A 25,153-nucleotide genomic window follows, 5' to 3' on the forward strand; every position below is an offset into this window, starting at 1 on the left:
TGTATGACACATAAACATTATTATAAAAAGCCCACGAAAACAGACAAGTTTCCTCAGACTGACACAACAGCTACAGATTTTTCAGATCACGACATAATTCCCAAAACAGTAACCATAATACAGTGAACTCTGGTTGTGTTACAATATTTGCTGAATACTCCTGAGCTATGACAAACTCCTCCTGTGATCAAACAGTTATGTGCAGAGGTTCTGGCCACAAAGTGCAGTTAAACTAATTGACCCACAAGAGTTTAGACTTCTAAACTAGGTTTTTAAAAAGTCTCTTGTTCCAGCCAACTAAAATGAATCAGTCACCTCTATAAAGAGCTAGGTAAACTTGGTGAAAGCAATGAGAGACATGATAATTAAAAAATGGAAAAGAAACTGAACAGATTTTCTCATTCTGGCCATTATTAGATTGATTTTCACAAAGCAAAGAACACATACAATATGATAACTATTTCTCTACTTACAAAGAAACCCAAAGTGGTTATGATCTCAACCTCTAATTGGATGGAACTAGGTTTTCCTCCTTCTTTATCTATTTTTCTCAATGGGAACAATAAGACAAAGGAAATAATAAGAGTATATAAAAGAATGTAAGAAATAAGAGTACATACCAAATAGGGTTTCTGTGTAAATAAAAAGAAGAAATAAAATGCACATAAAGGACTGAATATAGCACCCACCACAGAGTAAATAGGGATTAACACTCCTTTTATTTGATGATTTTCCATCAATTACCTAAGGACTAGAGGATAATGCTGAACAGTATCCAAATTTATGTTTGGTTTTTATTTTTGATATTAAAACATTTCAGTTTTCAGAGTTCAACTATTTTATATACAGATCTTCCCGACCCAGGAATTGAACAGAGATATCCTGCATCTCAAGCAGATTCTTCACCCAACTGAGTTATCAGGGAAGCCCAGTTTCCCTACTCTGAAATTTAAATTTAAAAATATTAAAGATTGATCAGTTAAGAACAACAGTATTTTCAAGAAATATGAAAGAAAAATTAGGTACTAAAAGTAAAAAACTAAAAATCACAGCTTCCTTTTCTAAGGCACAAAAAGAACTTTCTACAAAATATTTAAAGATCAGTTATATTTTTCTTCTGTTTTCCTATAGCATTCAGTCTACAAGAGTTTTCTATACAAGAATTTTCAAATTATATGACCTAAGTATTTCTTTCCATCCTTTCTATTCTTCCACTCAACGCTTATCTTACACTTAAAGCTCTTCTTTTACCATATAAAACACACTTTCTGGAGGAAAGTAAAGTTGAATTTGCTCACAAAGGGATCAGTTATAATCTATGTACCAACATCACCTAGAACAGGAACTGACAGTGAGGGAACCATAAATTGCCATTATAAGCTTATGATATCTGGTAATGTCATAGTTTCTTTAATGTCACAAATCTACTTTTCTGATATTTTTTTAAACTATATTCCTTTCTGGGACTTACGAACTCACCACCTCCTTACCCTGAAATATTTATTCATGCTGTGATGGAGATATACAATACTGTCAAAAGTGCAGGTAAACTAATAAAGAAGAAAGATTTGAAATCAAATGACTATGATCTCAGATGGCTTTGGCTTGAAGTAGGATTTCGGTTCCCTGGCCAGAGACTGAAGCCAGGTTGTGGCAGGGATAACGCAGAATCCTAGCCACTGGACCACCAGGCACAGTGGCCAGTGACAAGGCCCTTGACTCATTGGCTCTATACAAATGAATTCCCACAGAGAGACAACATGTAGTGAAACAAATACAGCGTTTATTAGGAGGTAAAAAGGGTATGTTACGAATAGACTCACATCAGTGAACTCAGAGAGCACATCTCGCGTTCACGGTAGTTTAAACAGTCATAAGGGGCATTCTCTTCTGGGCTTCCTTTGGCCAATCGCCTTGCGTTGCCTGGTTCTAAAACTGTATCTGGCTTAACCCAGGGACCTTCCATGCGTGTTCACACATCTCTTAGACAAGATGGAGTCTCGCAAAGAGGCCTATGGGTAGACTGACATCACCTACTATGGGGACACGCAGTACCCCCTTCCCTTCTGACCTTCGAGGAACCTTTCTGCACATGTGTGGTCAGGAAGGTCTCTGACTTTGAGAATGAGAAATATATGGTTTATTAGCTTTATTCTGGGCAAGGCTCAGATTCTCCTTCTTCTTGCTATTGTCTTCATCTTGGAGTATCTTCCTATAAAGAACAAACACCAGCTGCTCAGCCTTAGGCCCATCTGTCTCCACCAGCAACTAGAGAAATATACTTCCCCCTATCAAAATGAATAAAGAGATACAGATTCCTAGTATATATTGTGGATCTGAAATTAGTCTCAAATTAACTTTTAACCCCTTAGTAAATCATAAACCATGTAGAGAAAGTATTATTTTATCCAAAAGATTAAACCTAAGTAGAAAATGGACAGATTGCTACAAAATGTCCTACATCATACTCCCAAGTATTAAAGTACACAGTTGAGGAAATCAAGACCTTCTAATTAAAAGTGTATTAGCTGTCTGGCTAGAAAGTCATTTCTTAAGGTGCAAAATGGTTTGGATATACTACTAAATCCCCTATGTAGGAACTACCCTCTGTAGAATTAAGTGCTACTCTCCAGTCTTTACAGTTTTTGACAAAGGAATCTCACTAACTGTTTGCCTAAGCATTTACTTTCAACAAATTACAAACGTAAAGGCAGAGTGAAATCCACCCATCTCTATTACAATGAGACACACAACTAAGAACAGAAGCTGAAAAAAGAGGGAATGTACAGCTGCTGTGAATGTCATGAACAAGAACACGTTTTCCCAGAAAGAGAGCAGTGCTTCGGTCTAACAGTCCTCTCAGGCTTCCCTGGTGGCTCAGACAGTAGAGAACCCGCCTGCAGTGTGGGAGACCGGGGTTTGATCCCTGGTCCGGGAAGATCCCCAGCAGAAGGGAATGGCAACCCACTCCAGTATTCTTGCCTGGAGAATCCCATGGACAGAGGAGCCTGGCAGGCTACAGTCCATGGGATCACAGAGACTTGGACACAACTGAGTGTCTTTCACTTCGCCTCAACAGTCCTCTTTCTTGGATTTCCCCTTAGGATTATACTGTAAACAAACTTCCTTTCCCCCAACTGCCTTGCAGACTAACAGAGATATCTGTGAATGTGGAATTTTCATTTCTCATTTACTCCTTACTTTTATTCCTTAGTAAAGGGAGATGACGTAGAAAGAAAAATGTTACTTAACAATGCCATTTATATTTACTTTGATATCCAAAAATATTTTGGAAAAGGAGGGAATTAAAGTGGAGCTGTTGTAGCTAACAAAAAAGGGCATACAAATAGCATGCTGAAACTACCTAAAACTCTGTTCTACATTTCATAATATATGAGAAAGTCTTTACAAAATAAGACCTGGGTTATGTTAAAACTTTGCTCCTTTTTGCTTTAAATTATAACTACTGTTTTCAATAGTTGTAATTTAAATCTTTAGTCAGGCTAACTAATAAAATTAAAAAAAGAGAACATACAGATAAATTATATCATAAATGAAGGGAGGTCACCACTATTGATAATAATGGAATATTATAAACAACTTTATACTTTCAAATTTGAAAACAGATGAAACAGACCAATTCATTGAAAGACACAAACCACTAAATTCATACAAGAAGAAACAGATCCTCTGGAGTAGCTCTATATCTATTAAATAAATTAATTTATAATTAATAGTCTTGCAAAACATAAATTACCATACCTAGTTCTAGCCAACTAAAATGAATTAGCTACCAGTAAACATTAAGGTAACTCTATCAAAAGCTATGCAAACTTGTTGAAAGCCATGACAGACAAGATAATAGAAAAAAGGAAAAATTAACAGATTTTTCATTCTGGCCAATACAATGATACTGACGTCTGCAAAGGAAAAATGCAAACCCTATCACAGCTGATTCTGTACTTACAAAGAAACCCAAAGTGGTATGATCTCTAGCTCTGCAGCATCTTCAATGAATCTAGACAGATTCACTACTGAATTCAATCAAACCTTTCAGGAATAAATTATAGCAATTCTCTACAATCTCTTCCAAAAAATAAAAGCAGAGAAAATACTTCCCAACTCATGAGGGCAGCATTATCCTAATAAAAAATAAAGACATACTAAGAAAGACAAATTACAGATCACTATCTCTGATGAACACACATGCAAAAACCCCTCAACAAATGAATCTAATAACATATAAAAAAAGATTTATATGCAGTGACCGAGTGGATTTAATTCCAGGTATGTAAGGGATAAGGGTTTCCCAGGTGGTACCAGTGGTAAAGTACCTGCCTACCAATGCAGAAGACTTAAGAGTTGTGGGTTCAATCCTTGGGTTGGGAAGATCCCATGGAGGAGGACATGGCAACCCACTCCAGTATTCTTGCCTGGAGAATCCCATGAACAGAGAAGCCTGGTGGGCTATGGTCCAGAGGGTTGCAAAGAGTCAGACACGACTGAAGTGACCTAGCATAGCACACATGCAAGGGATAAGCAAGATATTTCAATATATGAAAATCAACTGATATATTCCATTACACATAAATAGATGCAGAAAAAGCATTAGTCAAAATCTCACACTCATTATAAAAACTCTCAGCAACCTAAAAATAGAGAATAACTTCTGAAACTTGATAAAGAACATCTAATAAAAAAAAACCCTACAATTAAAAAACTTTTCAATTCTTATTCAATATTCTAGGAAGACCTAGCTAACACAGTAAAACAAGAAAGGGAAGTAAAAGGTATACAGGTGGGAAGAATGGAATTAAACTCTAAGCACATGACATGATTATCTATAAAGAAAATTCTAAAAAAATCAACAAAAACCAATGGAATTAATAAGCAATTGTAGCAGCTTAGCTGGATATAAGGTTAATATACAAAAGTCAGCTGCTTCACTATATATCAGCAATGAGTAACGGGAATCTGAAATGTAAAATAATACTATTTATTTTAGCACAGAAAAAATATTAGTTCTTCCCAACTTGGTTTATAGACAACACAATTCCAATAAAAATCCTACTGAGTCACTCTGTGGATATAGGCAACTGATTATTTAAGGTTTATGTAGAAAGATCCCAACGCCAACACAATAATGAAGGAAAAGAAGAAAACTGAAGGACTGACACTACTCAGCTTCAAGACTTACTATAATCAAGACTGGATATTGGTAAAAGAACAGATCAATGGAATGGAAGATACACACCCTAGATATAGACAAGTACAGTCAACTGATTTTTGACAAAGATGCAAAGATAACACAATGAAGAATGGTCTTTACCAAAGAGTGCTGGAAAGACTAGACATCCACTTGCAAAAAAAGTTAAACTGGACAAAGTCTTCATACTTTTTCACAAAAATTAACTGAAAATGGATCTTAAACCCAAATGTAAAATGCAAAACTATAAAATAACTAGAAGATAACACAGAAAAATATCTAAGTACCTTTGGGTTTGAAGATGACTTTTTAGATATAACACCAAAAGCAAGCTGGATTTCATTATAACTAAAAACAACTGGTTTGTGACAGACACTGTCCAGAGAATACAAAAATAATCCACAGACTGGGAGAAAATCTCTGCAAGATTTATATCTGATAAATATGTTATCCAAAATATTTGAAGAACTCTTAAAAATAACAAGAAAAAAAAACATGAACTAAACATCAGAGCAGACAAACAAGACTATGAAAAGATGCTCTATGTTATATGTCATCTGGGAAATGCACATTAAAGAAACAATGGTATACTACTATATACGTCTTCAGGATGAAAGCATTGATAACATTAAATGCTGGTGATGATGTGGAGCAGTAGGAACCCTCATTTACTGTTGGTAAAGGGAAAAAACAGTACAGTTGCTTTGGAAAACCATTTGGCAGTTTCTTACAAAACTAAAAATACACTTATTATATAATCCAGCAATCACACTCCCTGGTTATTTACCTAAATGAGCTGAAAATTTATGTCCCCATAATATCTGCACACAAATGTTTATAACAATCTTTTCTTTAAGTGTCAAAACTTGGAAGTGACCAAAATGTACTACAGTAGGTGAATAGATTAACAAACTATGGTATGTTAAGACAATGGAATATTAAAGTGAAAGTCACTCAGTCATGTCCGACTCTTTGCAATACCATGGCCTATATAGTCCATGGAATTCTCCAGGCCAGAATGCTGGAGTGGGTAGCCTTTCCCTTCTCCAAGGGTTCTTCCCAACCCAGGGATAGAACCCAGGTCTCCTCCCCATTGCAGGCTGATTCTTTACCAGCTGATCCACCAGGGAAGCCCAATATTAAAAGTCAGCACTAAAAAGAAATGCACTATCAAGCCATGAAAAGACAGGAAGGAGCCTTAAATTCATCTTACTAACTGAAAGAAGCTAATACGAAGAGGCTACATATGGTATGATTCCAACCATATGATACTCTGGAAAAGGCAAAACTATAAAAAGAGTAAAAACATCAATGGTTCCCTGGTCTTCAGGTGGAGCAAAGGAGAAATGAACAGACAGAGCACAGGGCATTTTGAAGGCAATGTAAACTACACTGTATCATCCTATAATGGCAGATACATGTCATTCCATAGAATGTGTAACACAAAGAACAAACCCCAAAGCAAACTACAGACTTTGAGTAATAATGTATAATAATATTAGCTTATACAATATAACATGTACCACATTAATACAAGATGTAAATAATAGGGGTACTGTGTTTGGAGAGAAAAGGGGTATATGGGAACTCTCCGTATTTTCAAGTTTTCTATAAACTTTGACAGCTCCAAAAAAATAAAATCTAATAATTAAAGAAAAGCAGGGAAATGGTAACAAAATTTAGGGAGGTAGCTACCAATCTGGAGGTGACATGAGATGAGAAAGAGAAAGAACACACAGGATGATACTATTTCATTGGTAACATTCTAGTTCTTAAGTTGGAAAGTGAGTGAGTGAGTGGGATTAGAGAGACTCATTTTATCATTAGGTCTCACAACTTATATACTAATAAATATGCTTTTCAACTACTAAAGTCAAATAAACAAAGAAAAATATTCTACACTGAATGTATCTGTATATGTCCTTTTTTCAATCATGTTGTAGCCTGACAGCAGGTGGTTTATAATAAACAGTAACAGTTTATATGTAAACACTTGTTAAACTTCCCATGAACATGTACTATAGGTAGGAGACACAGTATAGCAGAAAGCACCCGGGGCTTAGCTGTAAAACTCCTCTTGTAATTTTGATTCTGTTTAACAGTCATTCCTACATATGCCTAAGGGATCGGTTCCAGAAACTGTCACTGAAACCAAAATCTATGGATGCTCAGGTCCCTTACAGAAAATAACAAAGTATTCGCATACATCTATGCACACCTCTCTCATATACTTTAAATCAACTATATATTACCTCTGCTGTGCTACGTCGCTCAGTCATTTCCGACTTGTTGCGACCCCATGGACTGTAGCCCGCCAGGCTCTTCTCTCCAAGGCTTCTCCAGGCAAGAAAACGGCAGTGGATTGCCATTTCCTTCTCCAGTATATTACTTACAATACCTAATACAATGTAAATGCTATGTAAATAGTTGTAAATACAATATAAATGCAATGGAAATAGTTGCCAGCATGTGGCAAATTCAAGTTTTGCTTTTTGGAACTTTCTGGAATTTTTTCCTAAATACTGCTGATCTGTGGTTGGCTGAATCTGCGAATGCATAACCATAGAAGGCAGAAGTGGTAGATAAGGAAGGCTGACTATATTAGCTGGGTGAACTTGAGCAATCAAACTTAATCTATTTCTGGTTTTTCTAATGAAAATGATAATCATACTTTAGGCACTTTATGAGGAATAAATAGCAGTATGTATAAGGTATATATAAAGTAGAAACTGATACAATAAATGTACAAAATGAATGTTAACCCCCTTCTCCTAGTTATATTCTGATGATTTTGAGAGCAAGGATAGCAAAGAATTTGAGGGCACAGCCTAGAGCCAGAACAGAATGGCTGGATTCAAACCATAGCGCTGACTTCTGGTTGCAATATGACTATCATATGTCTCTGTTTCATTAAAATGAAGGTGAAAGTAAAAATATTAAACAGTTTGAGGATTAAATTAAAAAAAAAACTCATGGTAAGTGTATAGTGTTAGTATAAATAATTTTTTTTATCAGTATTACAATCATTACCTTCAGCTAAGGTCACTGGAAAGAGCTTTACATTTAAATTGGTTTTTCTTAAAATTCTAGCTGTGAGCTAATTTCTACACAGATGTAAATAATTCATCATGTGTTTTCAAACATAAAAGTCTAAAATATAAAAAAATAAATTCATCTTGTCATATATAAGGGTCTAGGAAACAACAAAAAAAGGGAAATATGATAAAATCTAGTGAAGAATTCGGAGAAGGCAATGGCACCCCACTCCAGTACTCTTGCCCGGAAAATCCCATGGACAAAGGAGCCTGGTAGGCTGCGGTCCATGGGGTCGCTAAGAGTCTGACACGACTGAGTGACTTCACTTTCACTTTTCACTTTCACGCATTGGAGAAGGAAATGGCAACCCACTTCAGTGTTCTTGCCTGGAGAATCCCAGGGACGGGGGAGCCTGGTGGGCTGCCGTCTATGGGATCACACAGGGCTGGACACGACTGAAGTGACTTAGCAGCAGCAGCAGTGAAGAATTGATAGAGAAAAGTGATGTTTAATATTTTAAATATTAAACAAATATAAAAAATATTTAATATTTTGTGACTTTAATGTGATTAAGCTTACACCCTTATAAAATGAGCTTATAAATCTTCATGTCAATTACAATTTATTGACAAACACAAAAGAGACAGAGTATATGGGTATATCAAATATATAAACAGCTTTAAGTAAATTATTAAATTTACGTTATTCATCAATAAACTCTGTAACAGCCATTAAAAATAAGACAGCAAGATGGCTGAGTAGAAAGACGCTGAGCACACAAGCACAGCAAAATCAGAATTATTCACTGAACAACTATCAGTGAGGCAGACTGGAACCTACCAGGAAAGATCTTTAACAACTGAAGATATAATGAAGATGGGCAGGAGGGGTGCAGTCATGGTACAGTCCAGACCATACCTTTGGTAGGTGAACCAGAAACAGAAGGCTAGAGTGAGTGAGTGAGTGAAGTCGCTCAGTCATGTCCGACTTTTTGCGACCCCATGGACTATAGCCCACCAGGCTCCTCCATCCATGGAATTTTCTAGGCAAGCGTACTGAGAGTGGGTTGCCATTTCCTTCGCCAGGGGATCTTCCCGACCCAGGGATTGAACCCATGTCTCCCGCATCACAGGTAGACGCTTTACTGTCTGAGCCACCAGGGAATTCTCTCCAAAGGAGTCTGAGTCCCACACCAGGTTCCCAAACCTGGGCGTCCCCTGCTAGAAAAAAACGAGCCCCCAGAATGTTTAACTTTGAAGGCCAGTGGGGTGTCCTTTCAGGAGACCCAGAGAGTTGCAGGAAAAAGAAGACTTCAGTCTTAAAAGAGCACACATACTCTGGAAGACTTGGGACAGAAGCAGTAATTTGAAAGGAGCCAGAGTTAGATCTGCTTGCAGATTTTGGAGTCTTCTGGAGAGGCAGGGAGCAAAAGAAGTTCACCTTGGGGACAGAGACACTGGCAAAAGCCATCTTTGGAACTAATAGGAAGAATATACTCTAAAATATACAGAGTGAAGTTAAATCTTTGTCCAGTTAGCTTAAGTGAGAATCATACTGATGAAGCATGCTTGACTTTATCAATCACTGTGTACAACAGTGATTCAAAAATTTTTATAGATTATAATCCATTTATAATTATTATAAAGTATCAGCTGTATTCCCTGTTCTGTATATCTGTAAGATGGTTTCTTTTTTGTCACATTAGCTACTTTGCTTTACATTTTAGATTCCATATGCAAGTGATAACATACAGTATTTGTTTTTCTCTAACTCTCACTTAAGCATAATTCCCTCTAGGTTCATCCATGTTGTTGCAAATAGCAAATTTTCTTAAGCCTTTCTCCTACCCTACAGCTTCTGGGATTTCTACTCCAAAGCAAGGAAAACAGTTAGAAAATGGGGACCTGAGGTTATCCATACACCAAAACACATTATACTATATTGTACCATTTTATAAAACTCTCAAAGACATCCTGGTGAGGTAATGAATATGCTAGGGTTGAGCTGTGTCTGTTCTCCAGAACAGCTTAGTTCAGTAATAAGTCCATATGAATTTTCTCACTTTTAAAATGGCAAATGATACTACTGACTTTGCAACTTAGTGTGAAGGTTAAATGAAGTATTATATATAAACTCTAATTATGTGCAGAGCTAAGGACCAATGAGAAGCATGCTCTCATATCTGACAAAATCACATAACACCTTATATAAGTTTGAAAATGAATCTGTGACTGTAATAAATGTGATGCACATTATAATGACCTAGAAAGTTCAAACTGTCCACATTTTGCTTGTATTTGTAATGAACTATAATATAGTATTAGCAAACTAATGATAAATGTTAATTCAAACTGCAAATTAAAAATATATGAATAGCATCACTGTTCTTGGTTTAAAAAAAAAAAAGCTGTGTTAATTGGCTAATCTGATAATCTGATCAGAATTGTAACAAATCCAATCATTTCAGATGACTAAACCCTCTGTGGTGATGTTTCATAAACAAAAAATTGAAATCATAAATTTAAAAATAAAAAGATTTAACAAAGTACTCTCAAGTTAAAACACCACTAATAGAAATCATTTTGATATTTTTACACAATTCAGAGTGGCAAGTTGCTGAGGACAACTTTCAAAGTCACTCTGGGGTCTAAGTATATATCCAGTCTCATTTAAATCACCTACAATTACAGGACAAATAAAATGAACATTCATAAAGCAAGATATAATCCTAAACTACCAAAGAAAGAAAAACTGGCAATACATTTTCTAACAAATAATGCATAAATACTTATACCAAAAAATACCTAAGAGTCTTATAATAGTAAGATTGACTAAGATTTTTCTTTGTTAGAATATTATTTAAAGTTTTGTATTAGGCAGTAATGCTTGAAACTTTTTGGATAGCTTAAAAAAGGTCTTTTCTCATATGGCTAAAACAACAGTCTTCATACACTAAATTATAAATGTATTTGGTTTGGGATCCAATCAATAAAAATTCATTAAGAAGGTTCTACTCAATTTATTTTTAAGCAAAACAAAAATTCACTCATTTTTAAGGAAAACAAAATTCTGAGTATTTTCCTACAAAGCTTAACTTGAAAATTAAGGCAGTAATAAAAATTCAATAACTTCCTGTTGATGCAAAACAGGAAAACCAAAACACTTTGACAAACCAAAATCATAGTCCCTTATTTATTTCCTTTTGAATATATTTAGCATTAGCAGAAATAACTTGAAGGTACTTTTTTACAATCATAGAATTTTGAATTCTCTAAGTATTTTTTATGCTTAAATTTTAAAATTGCATAATTCTGCAGAATGTCACCATAAAAAGACTAGTAAATACAGAAATTGAAATCATCGACTAAGATTTACCAGAGTATATTTTTGATTAATTGGTTGATGCCTTCTCCCCTTTTTCCCATACCAGAGACGAGACATTTCCTTTCCAGGACAAATTAAGTTACATCATCTCCTAAGAACTGTTTTAAAAAGCATTCTTCCTCTGTCAAAGATCCATTTCCAGCACAAGAGCCCTACTACAGTGACAAAACTGTTTGCTGGAGACAAAGATTTGATTGACAAGACAGAGAGCTAATCACTAAGTAGTATCCATTGCAAAGATAGTCCTGAGTGGAGACTGTTAAGCTGGGGAGGGAAGAGAGGATTTCCCATGTTTAAGTTTGGTTGCACTGTACCCAAATGTGCAAAGAAAGGACTCAAAGGTTTAAAGATACAGAGCATGTATTTCCAAACACCAGTACATTAAGAAATACACTAAAAATACCTCAGTCATAAAAAAGTAATCAGTACAGTTTCCAGAGTCCTTTCCAAAGTACACAAATGATTTCAATTAACATTTTATTGTCTGTTTCTACAGTCATAAAATTCTGTTCCTTATTTATATCTAAGAATCCTATAACATTTCATCTTATATGTATTTTTAAGCATTAAAACGTCCTTCGAGGACACTTCAAACTTTTAGAGTGACTATAAAAATGAAGCCAATCTACTACAAATAAATCCTATACAAATATTCAGTGTGACCTGAAAATTCCTTTGAGTATTACACAGCCCATTTTTAAACTGAATTTCCTAACAGTTTCTTGAAAAAGTAATTATTATCTATTATGCCTAGGTATATACTTCACTAACAAGGGGTATCCTGAATGTAACTCAATTTTTAAGATTAAATATTATTATGACTATAAACAAAAAATACCTAGATTACCTGACTTTTAACTAGAGGTAAATAGTACACTGAATGTATGATACACTGAATATTTCTTCCATCTAAATTAAACCTGCTCTTCCCCCTTAACCTTGCTGTGTGTATGCACAAAGTTGTGTGCACAATGCCGCCTTCACATATACACAACCACTTTTCTAGTGCATGCACTGTACCATACCCACACCTCCACATCTCCTTTCTCCACATTCCAGGATGTGCATGCATAGGACACCGTACACCTCTGATGAACATCCACCCTGCCACTCACACCAGCCACCGCTATGCCTCCCCAACCAGCTCTACATCACACCCTAAGATCTCTCTCCCACAATCCCTCATAGACACACTATAACCATCTCTACACCAGCTGTACAATAGAGTCCTCTTACATATACAGTGAACTGTGGTCACCAACCCCATCCCTGCATTGCCTCACACATAAAACAAACATTAAACGGTAGTGGCAGTGGGGTGCTATACTGAAAACCTACCATTACTCCCAGCCAGAATTTCTATAACTAAAAATATGCATACCAAAACATAGTTTAAATGAGATTTAAATATATATAACACACACACACCATGCATCAGTTCAGTTCAGTCCTTCAGTCGTGTCCGACTCTTTGCGACCCCATGGACTGCAGCATGCCAGGCCTCCCTGTCCATCACCAACTCCCAGAGTTTACTCAAACTCATGTCTACTGAGTCAGTGATGCCATCCAACCATCTATTTCATCCTCTGTTGTCCCCGTCTCCTCCTGCCTTCAGTCTTTCCCAGCATCAGGGTCTTTTCAAATGAGTCAGCTCTTCGCATCGGGTGGCCAAAGTATTGGAGTTTCAGCTTCAGCATCAGTCCTTCCAATTAATATGCAGGACTGATTTCCTTCAGGATGGACTGGCTGGATTTCCTTGCAGTCCAAGGGACTCTCAAGAGTCTTCTCCAGCACCACAGTTCAAAAGCATCAATTCTTCTACGCTCAGCCTTCTTTACGGTCTAACTCTCACATTCATACACGACTACTGGAAAAACTATAGAGCTATACATCTATGGCTAGACAGACCTTTGTTGGCAAAGCGATGTCTCTGCTTTTTAATACGCTGTCTAGGTTTGTCATAACTTTTTTTCCAAGGAGCAAGTGCGTTTTAATTTTGAAAGATTTTGAACATAATCTTGCTGGCATGTTAAATGAGTCCAATTGTACAGTAATTTGAACATTCTCTGGTGTTGCCTTTCTTTGGGATTGGAATGAACGGACCTTTTCCAGTCTTGTGGCCACTGCTGAGTCTTCCAAATCTGTTGGCATAATGAGCGCAGCACTTTAACAGCTTCATCTTTTAAGACTTGAAATAGTTCAGCTAGAATTCTACCACCTCCACTAGCTTTGTTCATAGTAATGCTTCATAACACCCACTTGACTTCATACTCCAGAAGTCTGGCTCTAGGTGAGTGACCACACTATAATGGTTATCAAGGTCATAAAGACCTTTTTGTATAGTTTTTCTGTGTGTTCTTGCCATCTCTCATCATCTTTTCTGCTTCTGTTAGATTCTTGCTGTTTCTGTCCTTTATTATGCCCATCTTTGCATGAAATGTTCCCTTGATATCTCCAATTTTCTTGAAGAGATCTCTAGTCTTTCCCATTCTATTGTTTTCCTCTATTTCTTTGCATTGTTCACTTAAGGCTTTCTTCTCTCTCCCTGCTATTCCCTCGAACTCTGTATTCAGATATCTTTCCCTTCATTCTTTTCCTTTTGCTTCTCTTCTTTTCTCAGCTATTTATAAGGCCTCCTCAGAAAACCACTATTCCTTCTTGCATTTCTTTTCCTTGGGGATGGTTTTGGTCACCATCTCCTGTACAATGTTATGAACCTCCGTTTATAGTTCTTCAGGAACTCTGTCTAGCAGATCTAATCCTTTGAGTCTGTTTGTTACCCCCACTGTATAATCGTTAAGTGATCTGACTTAGGTCATACCTGAAAGGTCTAGTGGTTTTCCCTACTTTCTTCAATTTAACCCTGAATTTTGCATGGATGTATATTTGTCCCCAAACTCAAGTTGTATATATTAAATATGAACAGTTTTTTATGTATCAATCATACCTCAATAAAGAGGTCTAAAAAATAATCAATATGGAAATATTACACAAGACAATTAGTGTTAACTCATAAATTCGAATTGTTTTTAATGCTTTTGATTTAAAAAATTTTCAGATTTACTGAATTTCTTTTGGCGTTATGATTTGTAATCCTATGTGATTCAATATTTTTATAAAAGTATATTAGTTTTTAATTGCTTTTATCTGAGAAATGTGACCTCTATTTAGTGACTCAGATATAGAGACTACTTTTATTTTGAACAAAATCAATTCTGTATGGATTTTGCTGACTAGGCTGAGAAGAGATCAGAAATTTTGCTTTATTTTACATATTGACTCAATTTTAATTTTTGGCACTACTTGCTACTTTAAACACACACACACACACAAACCATGTCTTTAAGAAAATGAACACCAGAATACTCATTGTCTGGTAGCTTAAGAAGTAAAACACTAACCAAACAAATGGAAGCCTCCTGAAACTATTGGCTCTTAAAGTTGCAGCAATATGAAACTGTTAAGTCTTCTCTGAGAAATCTAATAAAACACCATAGCAATAACTCTACCTAATGACAAATAAGAAAACAGAACTGATTTCACATGGTCATAACCACATCCAGGTGGAAAACCAAATCCCTGAAGATATGATAAATTTTACAACCTAAATTGCTAAGGTTAGCTTAAAGTGTTTATACAATTAAATACTAAAAATTAATGTCAAAATGGGAAGATCCTATAAATGATTTACAAAATTACATCAGAAAGCAAATTTTAAAATATTTGGCATAACTACAAAACTGTTGTACAGGTTTAGTTAATAAGTAGCCAATAAATTTACATTTATGCATACATGCTAAGTTGCATCAGTCGTGTTCGACTCTGTGATCCTATGGACCATGGCCCACCAGGCTCCTCTGTCCATGGAATTCTCCAGGCAAGAATACTGGAGTGAGTTGCCATGCCCTCCTCCAGAGGATCTTCCCGACCCAGGGATTGAATCCACATCTCCTGTGTCTCCTGCACTGGCAAGAAGGTTCTTTACCACTAGTGCCACCTTTATATTTTCACTTAAATGAAAGCTTGGATCATTTGAGAAAATGTGAGTAATGTCAAGCACATAAAAATGGAGAGGTCATATCAGAAACCAAAAACTCAATGTAAGATATTTTTGTCAATACTTAGGCAAGTGTGAGAAGTGAAGAGTAAACCAGAATAATTTCCTTCACTACTGTAGCATCACTTTTACTTCATGATCAGGAATTTTAAAAGGTTTTTTATGTATAGCAGATGAATTAAGATAAATGCAAAATTCACATGAATCTTAAAAATTAAACAGGCTCTCGGATTTCTGTGGTGGTCTAGTGGCTAAAACTCTGCACTCCCAATGCAGGGGGCCCAGGTTCCATCCCTGGTCAGAGAACTATATGCCACATGCTGGGATGCTGACTCAAACAGCAAATTGTAAAAATACACTCATGTGTATTTTAAACATTTTTATCACATGTGAAGAAATGTGAAGAACTATAGAAAAGGATTATAAAAGAAATAAGTTGATAGAGCTGAGTGGTCCATGCAAATTCACTATACTGTTAATCTCTGTATTTTTGTATCAATCAAATAAAAGCACAATCATCAGCAAATAGTAGAAGGTCAACAGGTATCTTTTCCCACGTTCACCTCAGGATCTTCCTCACACTGTTGAAATGCCATTACTGTGTTTTCAAGGAAAATTCATAAAAATGATCCCCACGAAAAAGGAATATTTCTCACAAAATTGCAAAAGTCCACATACTACGTTTTCCTCAGTACACACACTTTACTGATTTCTGGAACTGAGTACCGGAAAAAAACAGAGAAAACTCTACCAATTGCAGAAATTGTTCTGCTTCAGCTGCAATGTAGGGCTACTGAACTACCCACAGCAGAAGAATTTATTCTTAAGATACTCAAGAGAGTATGGTTAAAAAAGAAACAATGGTGAGGTAAGCTGATGTTTTATGCTAACTATATTTATACTAATGACTAAACTTGAATAAAGTGTACATATTAAATAACATTAATCCTACACACATCTTGAGTTACACATGCAGTATTTCTCAGATTTTTTTCTCCAAGTATTCGGAAATCTTAGTTCTGATGTATCATAAAGGTTCTTACTGCTAATAATCTTAAAATGCAGCTATCTGTTCTCTTTGCTAGTAAAGGTAGGTTTCTGTGGCCCTCACCTCTTTCTGGAATTCACTGTACAAATCTCTAATACTGTTCTCTTTTCTTGCTTCCTTTTTTCATATCTAATTCTCAAATTCCAGCCCTTTCTATCTTCAGTAGAACTGACTTTTAATTTGAACATTTGGGAACTTAAATTGTTTCAAATTTATAAAATTTTTCTTGTTAACAAAGATGCACATTTTATTAATTTGGGGTACTACAGTTAATGTCCTTTTAGGGTAGTGATGAAGACAGTGTCGGATCAAAGAAGAGTTATTAAAGTCAAACAGAAGTACCAGTGAAAATAATCTTGGTAGAGGATTTTAAAAAGATAAAATAATAAAGAATATTTAAATATTAATATCTGATAATAAATTATAACATTATGATATTACACAGAACAATTTTGTTGTTATTAATGTGCATGGGAAGGAAGAACAAAGATAAACGTATTAAACTTACAAAGGTATATTTCTTTAAACTCACTAAAAGAAATAACTTTCTAACAGAACTGTCCTAAACTGAAAAGCACTGCCCTTTGAGGTAATAAGCTCCCTATCACTAAATACGCTAAAGTAGAATCAAGAATGATGTAAAATGTAAAATGAGAGAGGCTGAATTGTCAGTTAATTTCAACTCTAAGAGTCTAGGGCTTTATGATAAAATATTTACTACAAGTGACATAACAACTTATTTTAGACCAACTGTTAACAAGTACAACTTATATTTATTATTTATTTTAATCTATGTCCAAATTTATTCACTAATGCTGTATTTACAAAGGGTTAATTATATGACTGCACTGTTCATAGTTCAGCAGATAGAGCAGTGTATGAAATCCATAAAACCTTGCCCTCATGGTACTTACGTAGGCAGGAGGAAGGGAAGGGGGAATAGGAAGGGAGAACAGAAAAGAAGTAGAGAAGGTAAGTTTATCATAGGCAAACGTTCCCCAATGTACAAATTTCGTGTCAGCATGAAATAAATTCATAACAAATTCATCTTAAATTCTAAGTCACCTATTCTCTACACCTAGGTAGAAATTTAGAGTTATTCTTATTTTATGTATGTTCTCTAGTCAAATTCCCTTTTTAAAATTTATCTTTATTTAGAGGATAAGTGCTTTACAATGTTGTGCTGCTTTCTGTCATACAAAACTGTGGATCAGCCATAAGTATACATATATCCCCTCTCTCCTGAACTTCCCTCCCGCCCCTACAATTTGTCAGAGACAACTGGGCTGAACACCCTGTGTTACATAGCAGCTTCCCACTAGCTATCTAACTTGCACATGACAATGTATGTCTGTAACGTTACTCTCTCCATCTGTCCCACCCTTTCCTTCCCTTGCTGTGTCTACAAGTCCGTTCTCTGCACCTGCATCTCTACTCCTGTTCTGCATGTAGGCAAGTAGGTTCATCAGTACCATTTTTCTAGAATCTATATGTATGCGTTAACATATAACATTTGTTTTTCTCTGACTTACTTCACTCCGTGTAACAGGCTCGAGGTTCATCCACCTCAAATTCCCTTTAAAAAAAATCCTCTAAACATTTAAAATACTTTTTATGTTCTCTTACATTTGCTCAAACCCATAGAATGTACACCACCATGAATGAACTCTAAGGTAAAGAACAGACTTTTGATGGGAAAAAAAAAAAACCCAGCTTTTTATGTACTTAGTAGCTATCAGGCACTAGACCAATACTATACAAGAGAAATACAATGCAAGACATATGCAATTATAAATTTTCTAGTGGCCACATTAAAAAAAAAGTTAAATCAATTTTAATGTATTTACTTAATCCAATATATCCAAAACATTATCATTTCAACATAATCAGTGTAAGAATTAATGATACCTTACATTTTTTTCTTTCAGTTCTGAATCTTTAAAAACCAGCATATATTTTACATTTACAGATTATCTCTATTTGGACCAGTCATATTTCCTTGCTCAGCAGCTACAAGCAGCGAAGGGAAATTGTATTTACAGGAATTGGTATATTTAACTACATCTCAATGCAGATACCAGATTTTCACAGGAAACACCTAATCTTATTTATGAGACCATATTGAGATTTTATGAAATTTATAGCTGAAAAAAGATTCATATATCTAAGTTGTTCAAAACATATATAAAAGTCATCCAATACTGAATCAAGTATTGGTTTTTATGTTTAATCAGAACTAAACAATTAAAAATTCAGTTTCTTAGTGGCATTAGCCACATTTCAAGTATTCAGTAGCCACATGTCACTAGTGGCTACTCTATTAGACAGTGCAGCAAAATGTTTCTAGACAACACAGCAGAAAGTTTCTAAAATTTAATTTTTTTATCAATTTATCATCTTCTTTTTATTTGAATCAATTCTAGTTGCAAACAGGTGAGAAAACTTTTTCTTTAGAAATTATAATCTGCAGAGTTGTCCATAAGAACTAAGATGGTTCTTTTTAAATAAAAATAGTTAATACTCAAAAAATTAGTAATAAAATCTATTATTTCCAAAATTAAGCGTTTCAATATCAAAAGAGAGAAAACTGTCAATTCTCTGACTTGACTGAAGATACTGCCATCCACCTTGCCACCCAAGTTAGTATTTCACCATCATCTCTCACTATATCCTGTTTTATTAGCTAGGTGATACCTTTTTAAAACACTTTATTTTATCCCTTTCCATTTTACCTTTGTTACTGGTTTAGTATAGGTTTACATCCTTGATCACCTGGGCTATTTTAAAAGTCTTCTAAATCTAAACTGTAAATACACAGGGATTGTTTTGCATATGCTAACACCCAAGTAAATCATCACCCAGAATAAAATACAGACCACCTCCAGTGCTCTATAAAGTTCCCTCCAGAGCCTAGACAACCCCTAAATCCCCAGAAACAGGGAGTCTGGTGGACTTTTGACTAGTTTTGCCCTTTTGAATTTTATGTAAATGGAATTACACAATATACAGTCTTTCATGTCTGGCCTGACGTCTTTTATTCTGTGAGACTCATCCACATTGTTGTAGCAACAGAACCTTTTTGTTGCTTCATTATTTGGAATTTTATAAATATTCCAATTTTTTTTAATCCAATAACCTGCTGACAGGCGTTCATGTTGTTTCCAGTTCATGGCTATTGTGAAAGCTGGTGGGGAGATAAACAATATCGGTCTAAATATTAAAATAACTCAAAATAAACGCTCAGGCTGTGCTAACTCTTTTCCTCCACTGTACCCCAGTCACAGTAGACACTGATGCTGAATGTACTAGGCAGAAGGGACTGAGGCACATACAGAATCAGGTGTGTGCTTTAGACAAAAGACATGCCATGTATACCTTTAATCATTATACATGTTAAGTGCATGTACACCACATTCATCACATAAACAACCACAGACACCACCAGATGGATAACAAAATTTGATTCAGTTTATTATCACATTTTAGCATCTGCTCTGTATTTTCTAACGCATGAAGATGGTGAATCCAGGGAACCATAACAAAAGAAAGACCAGATATGTCACTCTATCAATCCCACGTGACAAAGCACGTAAAATCATAATATGCAATATTAAAAGACAGATCTAAGAGGGGCTAAAAAAAAGTTGTTTAGTGTTAATTTGACCATTTATACAAGCTCAGTAAATCTGAGCAGCACATAAATCTTTCATTACTTTGTAAAATTAGCATCAGCTTATTTCCTTTGCATATTGCTAAACTGATGTCAAGATAATGCTTGGATATGAGCTTAGAAGGAGTGCTAATTTGCATGAATGTGTTAAATAACTACTATGCCTCCTCCATCCAGGATATAACATTAAAGTGAATTAGATCTGCAATAAATGTTTTATGAAAATTAGTATAACAGTAATTATTCTTCTCTAGCATTTTAAAGCAAAAGGGAAATGACGAAAAGGAATAAACCAAAGTTACTAATCAGATTTATTCAATAAACACATATATACAAGGACAGTGAACCTTTAAAATATTACTCATTTAAAGATCACTTGAACTTTGCCAACTCTAAAACTATAAACTCATACCAAAGAAAAAGATAAATGAAAGCTTCACATTTTCCCCCTTACCTCCCATTCTCTAGCTGCTGCTTCACTAGTAGAATCCTCATTTGTTTCAGATTCTTCAATCTTTTTTACTACTATAAATCCAGGTTCTTTGGTATATTCACCAGTATCTTCTGCATATGTTTCTGGACTCCACTGAATGAAGAAGGCATACAAGTGGTCTGTCCTGTAGTAAGAGCGAGTGATTATGAATAATAGATATGCTATTCTGAGTTGTTAGCAAGAGCTTAAAAATTATTTTTGTTAAACAGCTTCACAAAACTTGAAGACTTAAAATATACAAAATATTACATATACTATTCTTTATTTAAAAATAAAACAAAGCCCACTACCAGGAAGACATTAACTTAAACTTTTGGGGCTGTGTTCCGTCAAGCTCCTAACTACATTAGGATTTTCTTCAGTCTGGTTTTGACTAGCTCAGATGCTGTCCATGGTAACATTTCTTTTCATGAAAGAAACTTGATAATGGGAAGGAAAACCAAACTCACCATTTTAACCTCAATCACACAATGATCTAATAATCTAAAATACAACTAACAACTTATTCTAATTACCTATTCTGAAACCTAGCCACTATACAGGTTTTTCCCAGGTTAATAGAAATTTAATATATTTAACTTTTATGTTCCTTCTTTCAATTTTGTTAACTAAAACCTAAATCCCTGAAATAAAAATTATCTGAGGGGTCAGATGCACAGTTCAAATATCTATGCTTTGTTGGCTTTAATTGGTATGGATAACTGAAAAGTGATTATAAAACTCTCTACTAACATATAAATCAATAATCACTGTCCTGGACATTGTTTTCAACAAAATAAATTTTTAATAATGTCATTTGTTATGTGGTAACTAATGCTTTAAAACAGTGTTAAGTATCATCTTTCAGATAATTTGTCTCTATGAAGCAATGTTTTTCATAAAATCTTAAATACAATAAAGTTCAAAATTCTAATAAAACTAATTTTTAATGAACATTAGTGAAGGTGCAAGGACAATATTAAAATGGAAAATTCCATGCAAAAATTAAAACAAAGCCAACACTAAGGAGAAAAATAAATCCATATGTTTTTAACTAAAGATATAATAGGGTTGAATATTTCATTGTAATCATCTTGGTATCACTGGCAGATCAGAGTATCTGGCTCTTTGCCTTTCATGTACTCATGAATTATGCAAATCATACCATTATTCTAATCACATTTTGTTGAACGCACAGATTGTACTGTATATTTAGGTGAGGGGGGACAGAAAAGAATTTTATTATTATATTCTTGAAAGTAAGTCTTCAGAGGAACATATAAAGCTTTTCCAAGAGGTACACAGACATGTAAGATAGATCTAAGGGAATCAATCTCTTTCTCTTCTGTTTCCATATGGTAATCTTCACTCATACTCATCTTCTTGAGAACAGCATGGTTAAGATATCTTACAGATTGCTTCTTCTCTGCTTTCACTAAAGTACCATCCTCACTCATCCAGAATTTTACAATGGTACATGTCTTTATAGTTACAAAACTTCCAGTATAAAAAGTTCCAGGTTGCACAAAGTTGGTATTGAGACAGGGAAAGATTTTAAAGACTGGGTAATAAGTCCTTTGCATATCAGGTGGTTTCTAATTCACTAATTTCCACAAAACTGAATGAAGCTATTCAATGATGGTTACTAAAAATAATTTTGATGAAAGATGATTAATTTTAGAATACAAACAGAAACACACTTAAAGAACTGACTGACATAATTTTTTTTTATGAACAAAGCTTTTTAGTACTTACAGAAAAAGAAAAAAGGGAGTGGGCAGAACTGAGCCACTAAGTCTTATCATTTCAATGAACAATATTCATTAATGGATACATAAACTAATTGGGGGAAAGCCCTAACTATTTTATTAAGACATTTCCTGTATTTTACATTTTATGTATAATAACTATGTATGATAAATTATAATTCATGTTGCTCTGATCAACTATTCATTAGTAATAATTTTAATGACAAAATTTTCTTCTGGGTTTAATTAATATTTGGAACAACGTGGGCGCTGAAAGAGTTTTCTCCTGGATTCTGCATGTCTTATGGGCAGAGGCCCTGTGTACCTTCGCTCTGCACTAACTCTTCATGTATGTTTGCACAGAAAACAAGGCATAGCACGGTTTTAGAAGGCAGGAATATTCAGTATCTTGCGGTGAAGTTTAGTCGCTACGTTGTGTCTGACTCTTCTGTGAACCTGTGGACTGTAGCCCACCAGGCTCCTCTGTCCATGGGATTCTCCAGGCAAGAATACTGGAGTGGGTTGCCATGCCTTTCTCCAGGGGATCTTCCCGACCAAGGGATCGAATCGGCGTCTCATGTCTCCTGCATTGGCAGGCGGGTTCTTTAACACTAGCACCACCTGGGAAGCCCCAGATAACTGTGTAAGTATATGCAATTTGTTGCAAAAAAATGTAAGAAGGAATAAAAATATACTACCTTATAATAAGATTCTATGAGGAAGTATAACTGAAATATAAATTCAAAGAGAAAAGTAGTGATGCAAATTTTAACTGTTTTAGAAGAGCACATTCAAGTAGTGTTTAAATGTACAATCTAATCATAGAGGGCAAATTGTTACATTATCTAAATCCCACTGGATATATTTAATAGATAAATGTAAGTTTTAACTTAGAATGTCATTATTTATGATACAGCGAACTTAAAATGTCAGTATTTACAATACAGTGACAATAGACATCCTTTACAAATATTGCTCAATCATAATATGAAAAATTTCACTGTGCAGTTAGTATGAAAAATAATTTGAAGACCAGATCGTTTTAGTAGCTAATTTAGTGCTATGTATACAGCAAGCATTTCTAATAGAAAGGATTTGATGAAATTTTTAAAAATCAAATTATATATAGTTAGGGAGTTTGGGATGGACATTTACACACTGCTATATTTAAAAAGGATAACCAGTTTCATTCTTTTACAAGTGGTTGACCAGTTTTCCCAGCACCACTTGTTAAAGAGGTTGTCTTTTTTCCATTGTATATCCTTGCCTCCTTTGTCGAAGATAAGGTGTCCATAGGTTCGTGGATTTATCTCTGGGCTTTCTATTCTGTTCCATTGATCTATATTTCTGTCTTTGTGCCAGTACCATACTGTCTTGATGACTGTGGCTTTGTAGTAGAGTCTGAAGTCAGGCAGGTTGATTCCTCCAGCTCCATTCTTCTTTCTCAAGATTACTTTGGCTATTCGAGGTTTTTTGTATTTCCATACAAATTGTGAAATTCTTTGGTCTAGTTCTGTGAAAAATACCGTTGGTAGCTTGATAGGGATTGCATTGAATCTATAGACTGCTTTGGGTAGAATAGCCATTTTGACAATATTAATTCTTCCAATCCATGAACACGGTATGTTTCTCCATCTGTTTGTGTCCTCTTTGATTTCTTTCATCAGTGTTTTATAGTTTTCTATGTATAGGTCCTTTGTTTCTTTAGGTAGATATACTCCTAAGTATTTTATTCTTTTTGTTGCAATGGTGAATGGTATTGTTTCCTTAATTTCTCTGTCTGTTTTTTCATTGTTAGTATATAGGAATGCAAGGGATTTCTGTGTGTTAATTTTATATCCTGCAACTTTACTATATTCATTGATTAGCTCTAGTAATTTTCTGGTAGAATCTTTAGGGTTTTCTATGTAGAGGATCATGTCATCTGCAAACAGTGAGAGTTTTACTTCTTCTTTTCCTATCTGGATTCCTTTTACTTCTTTTTCTGCTCTGATTGCTGTGGCCAGCACTTCCAACACTATGTTGAATAGTAGTGGTGAGAGTGGGCACCCTTGTCTTGTTCCTGATTTCAGGGGAAATGCCTTCAATTTTTCACCATTGAGGGTGATGCTTGCTGTGGGTTTGTCATATATAGCTTTTATTATGTTGAGGTATGTTCCTTCTATTCCTGCTTTTTGGAGAGTTTTAATCATAAATGAGTGTTGAATTTTGTCAAAGGCTTTCTCTGCATCTATTGAGATAATCATATGGTTTTTATCTTTCAATTTGTTAATGTGGTGTATGACATTGATTGATTTGCGGATATTAAAGAATCCTTGCATTCCTGGGATAAAGCCCACTTGGTCATGGTGTATGATTTTTTTAATATGTTGTTGGATTCTGTTTCTAACACCATACACAAAAATAAACTCAAAATGGATTAAAGATCTAAATGTAAGACCAGAAACTATAAAACTCCTAGAGGAGAACATAGGCAAAACACTCTCCGACATAAATCAAAGCAAGATCCTCTATGACCCACCTCCCAGAATA

The 25,153-nt window shown here is 35.0% G+C and overlaps 1 protein-coding gene across 8 annotated transcripts in view; it reads right to left on the minus strand.

The window, feature by feature from the left end:
- OXR1 (oxidation resistance 1) overlaps window positions 1-25,153 on the minus strand; it is a 394,634-nt gene that overhangs the window by 11,643 nt on the left and 357,838 nt on the right. For 6 of the 8 annotated variants that reach the window (XM_061123604.1, XM_061123606.1, XM_061123608.1 and 3 more), the window contains one exon: window positions 20,856-21,018. In XM_061123604.1, the coding sequence (XP_060979587.1) occupies window positions 20,856-21,018 (163 nt within the window). Of the gene's footprint in view, window positions 1-11,617; window positions 11,806-20,855; window positions 21,019-25,153 lie in introns of those variants that run through there. The other 2 variants (XM_061123610.1, XM_061123611.1) reach the window with 2 other exon arrangements.

Source organism: Dama dama, chromosome 21 (genome assembly GCF_033118175.1).
Source record: "Dama dama isolate Ldn47 chromosome 21, ASM3311817v1, whole genome shotgun sequence".
NCBI classification, from domain to species: domain Eukaryota; kingdom Metazoa; phylum Chordata; class Mammalia; order Artiodactyla; family Cervidae; genus Dama; species Dama dama.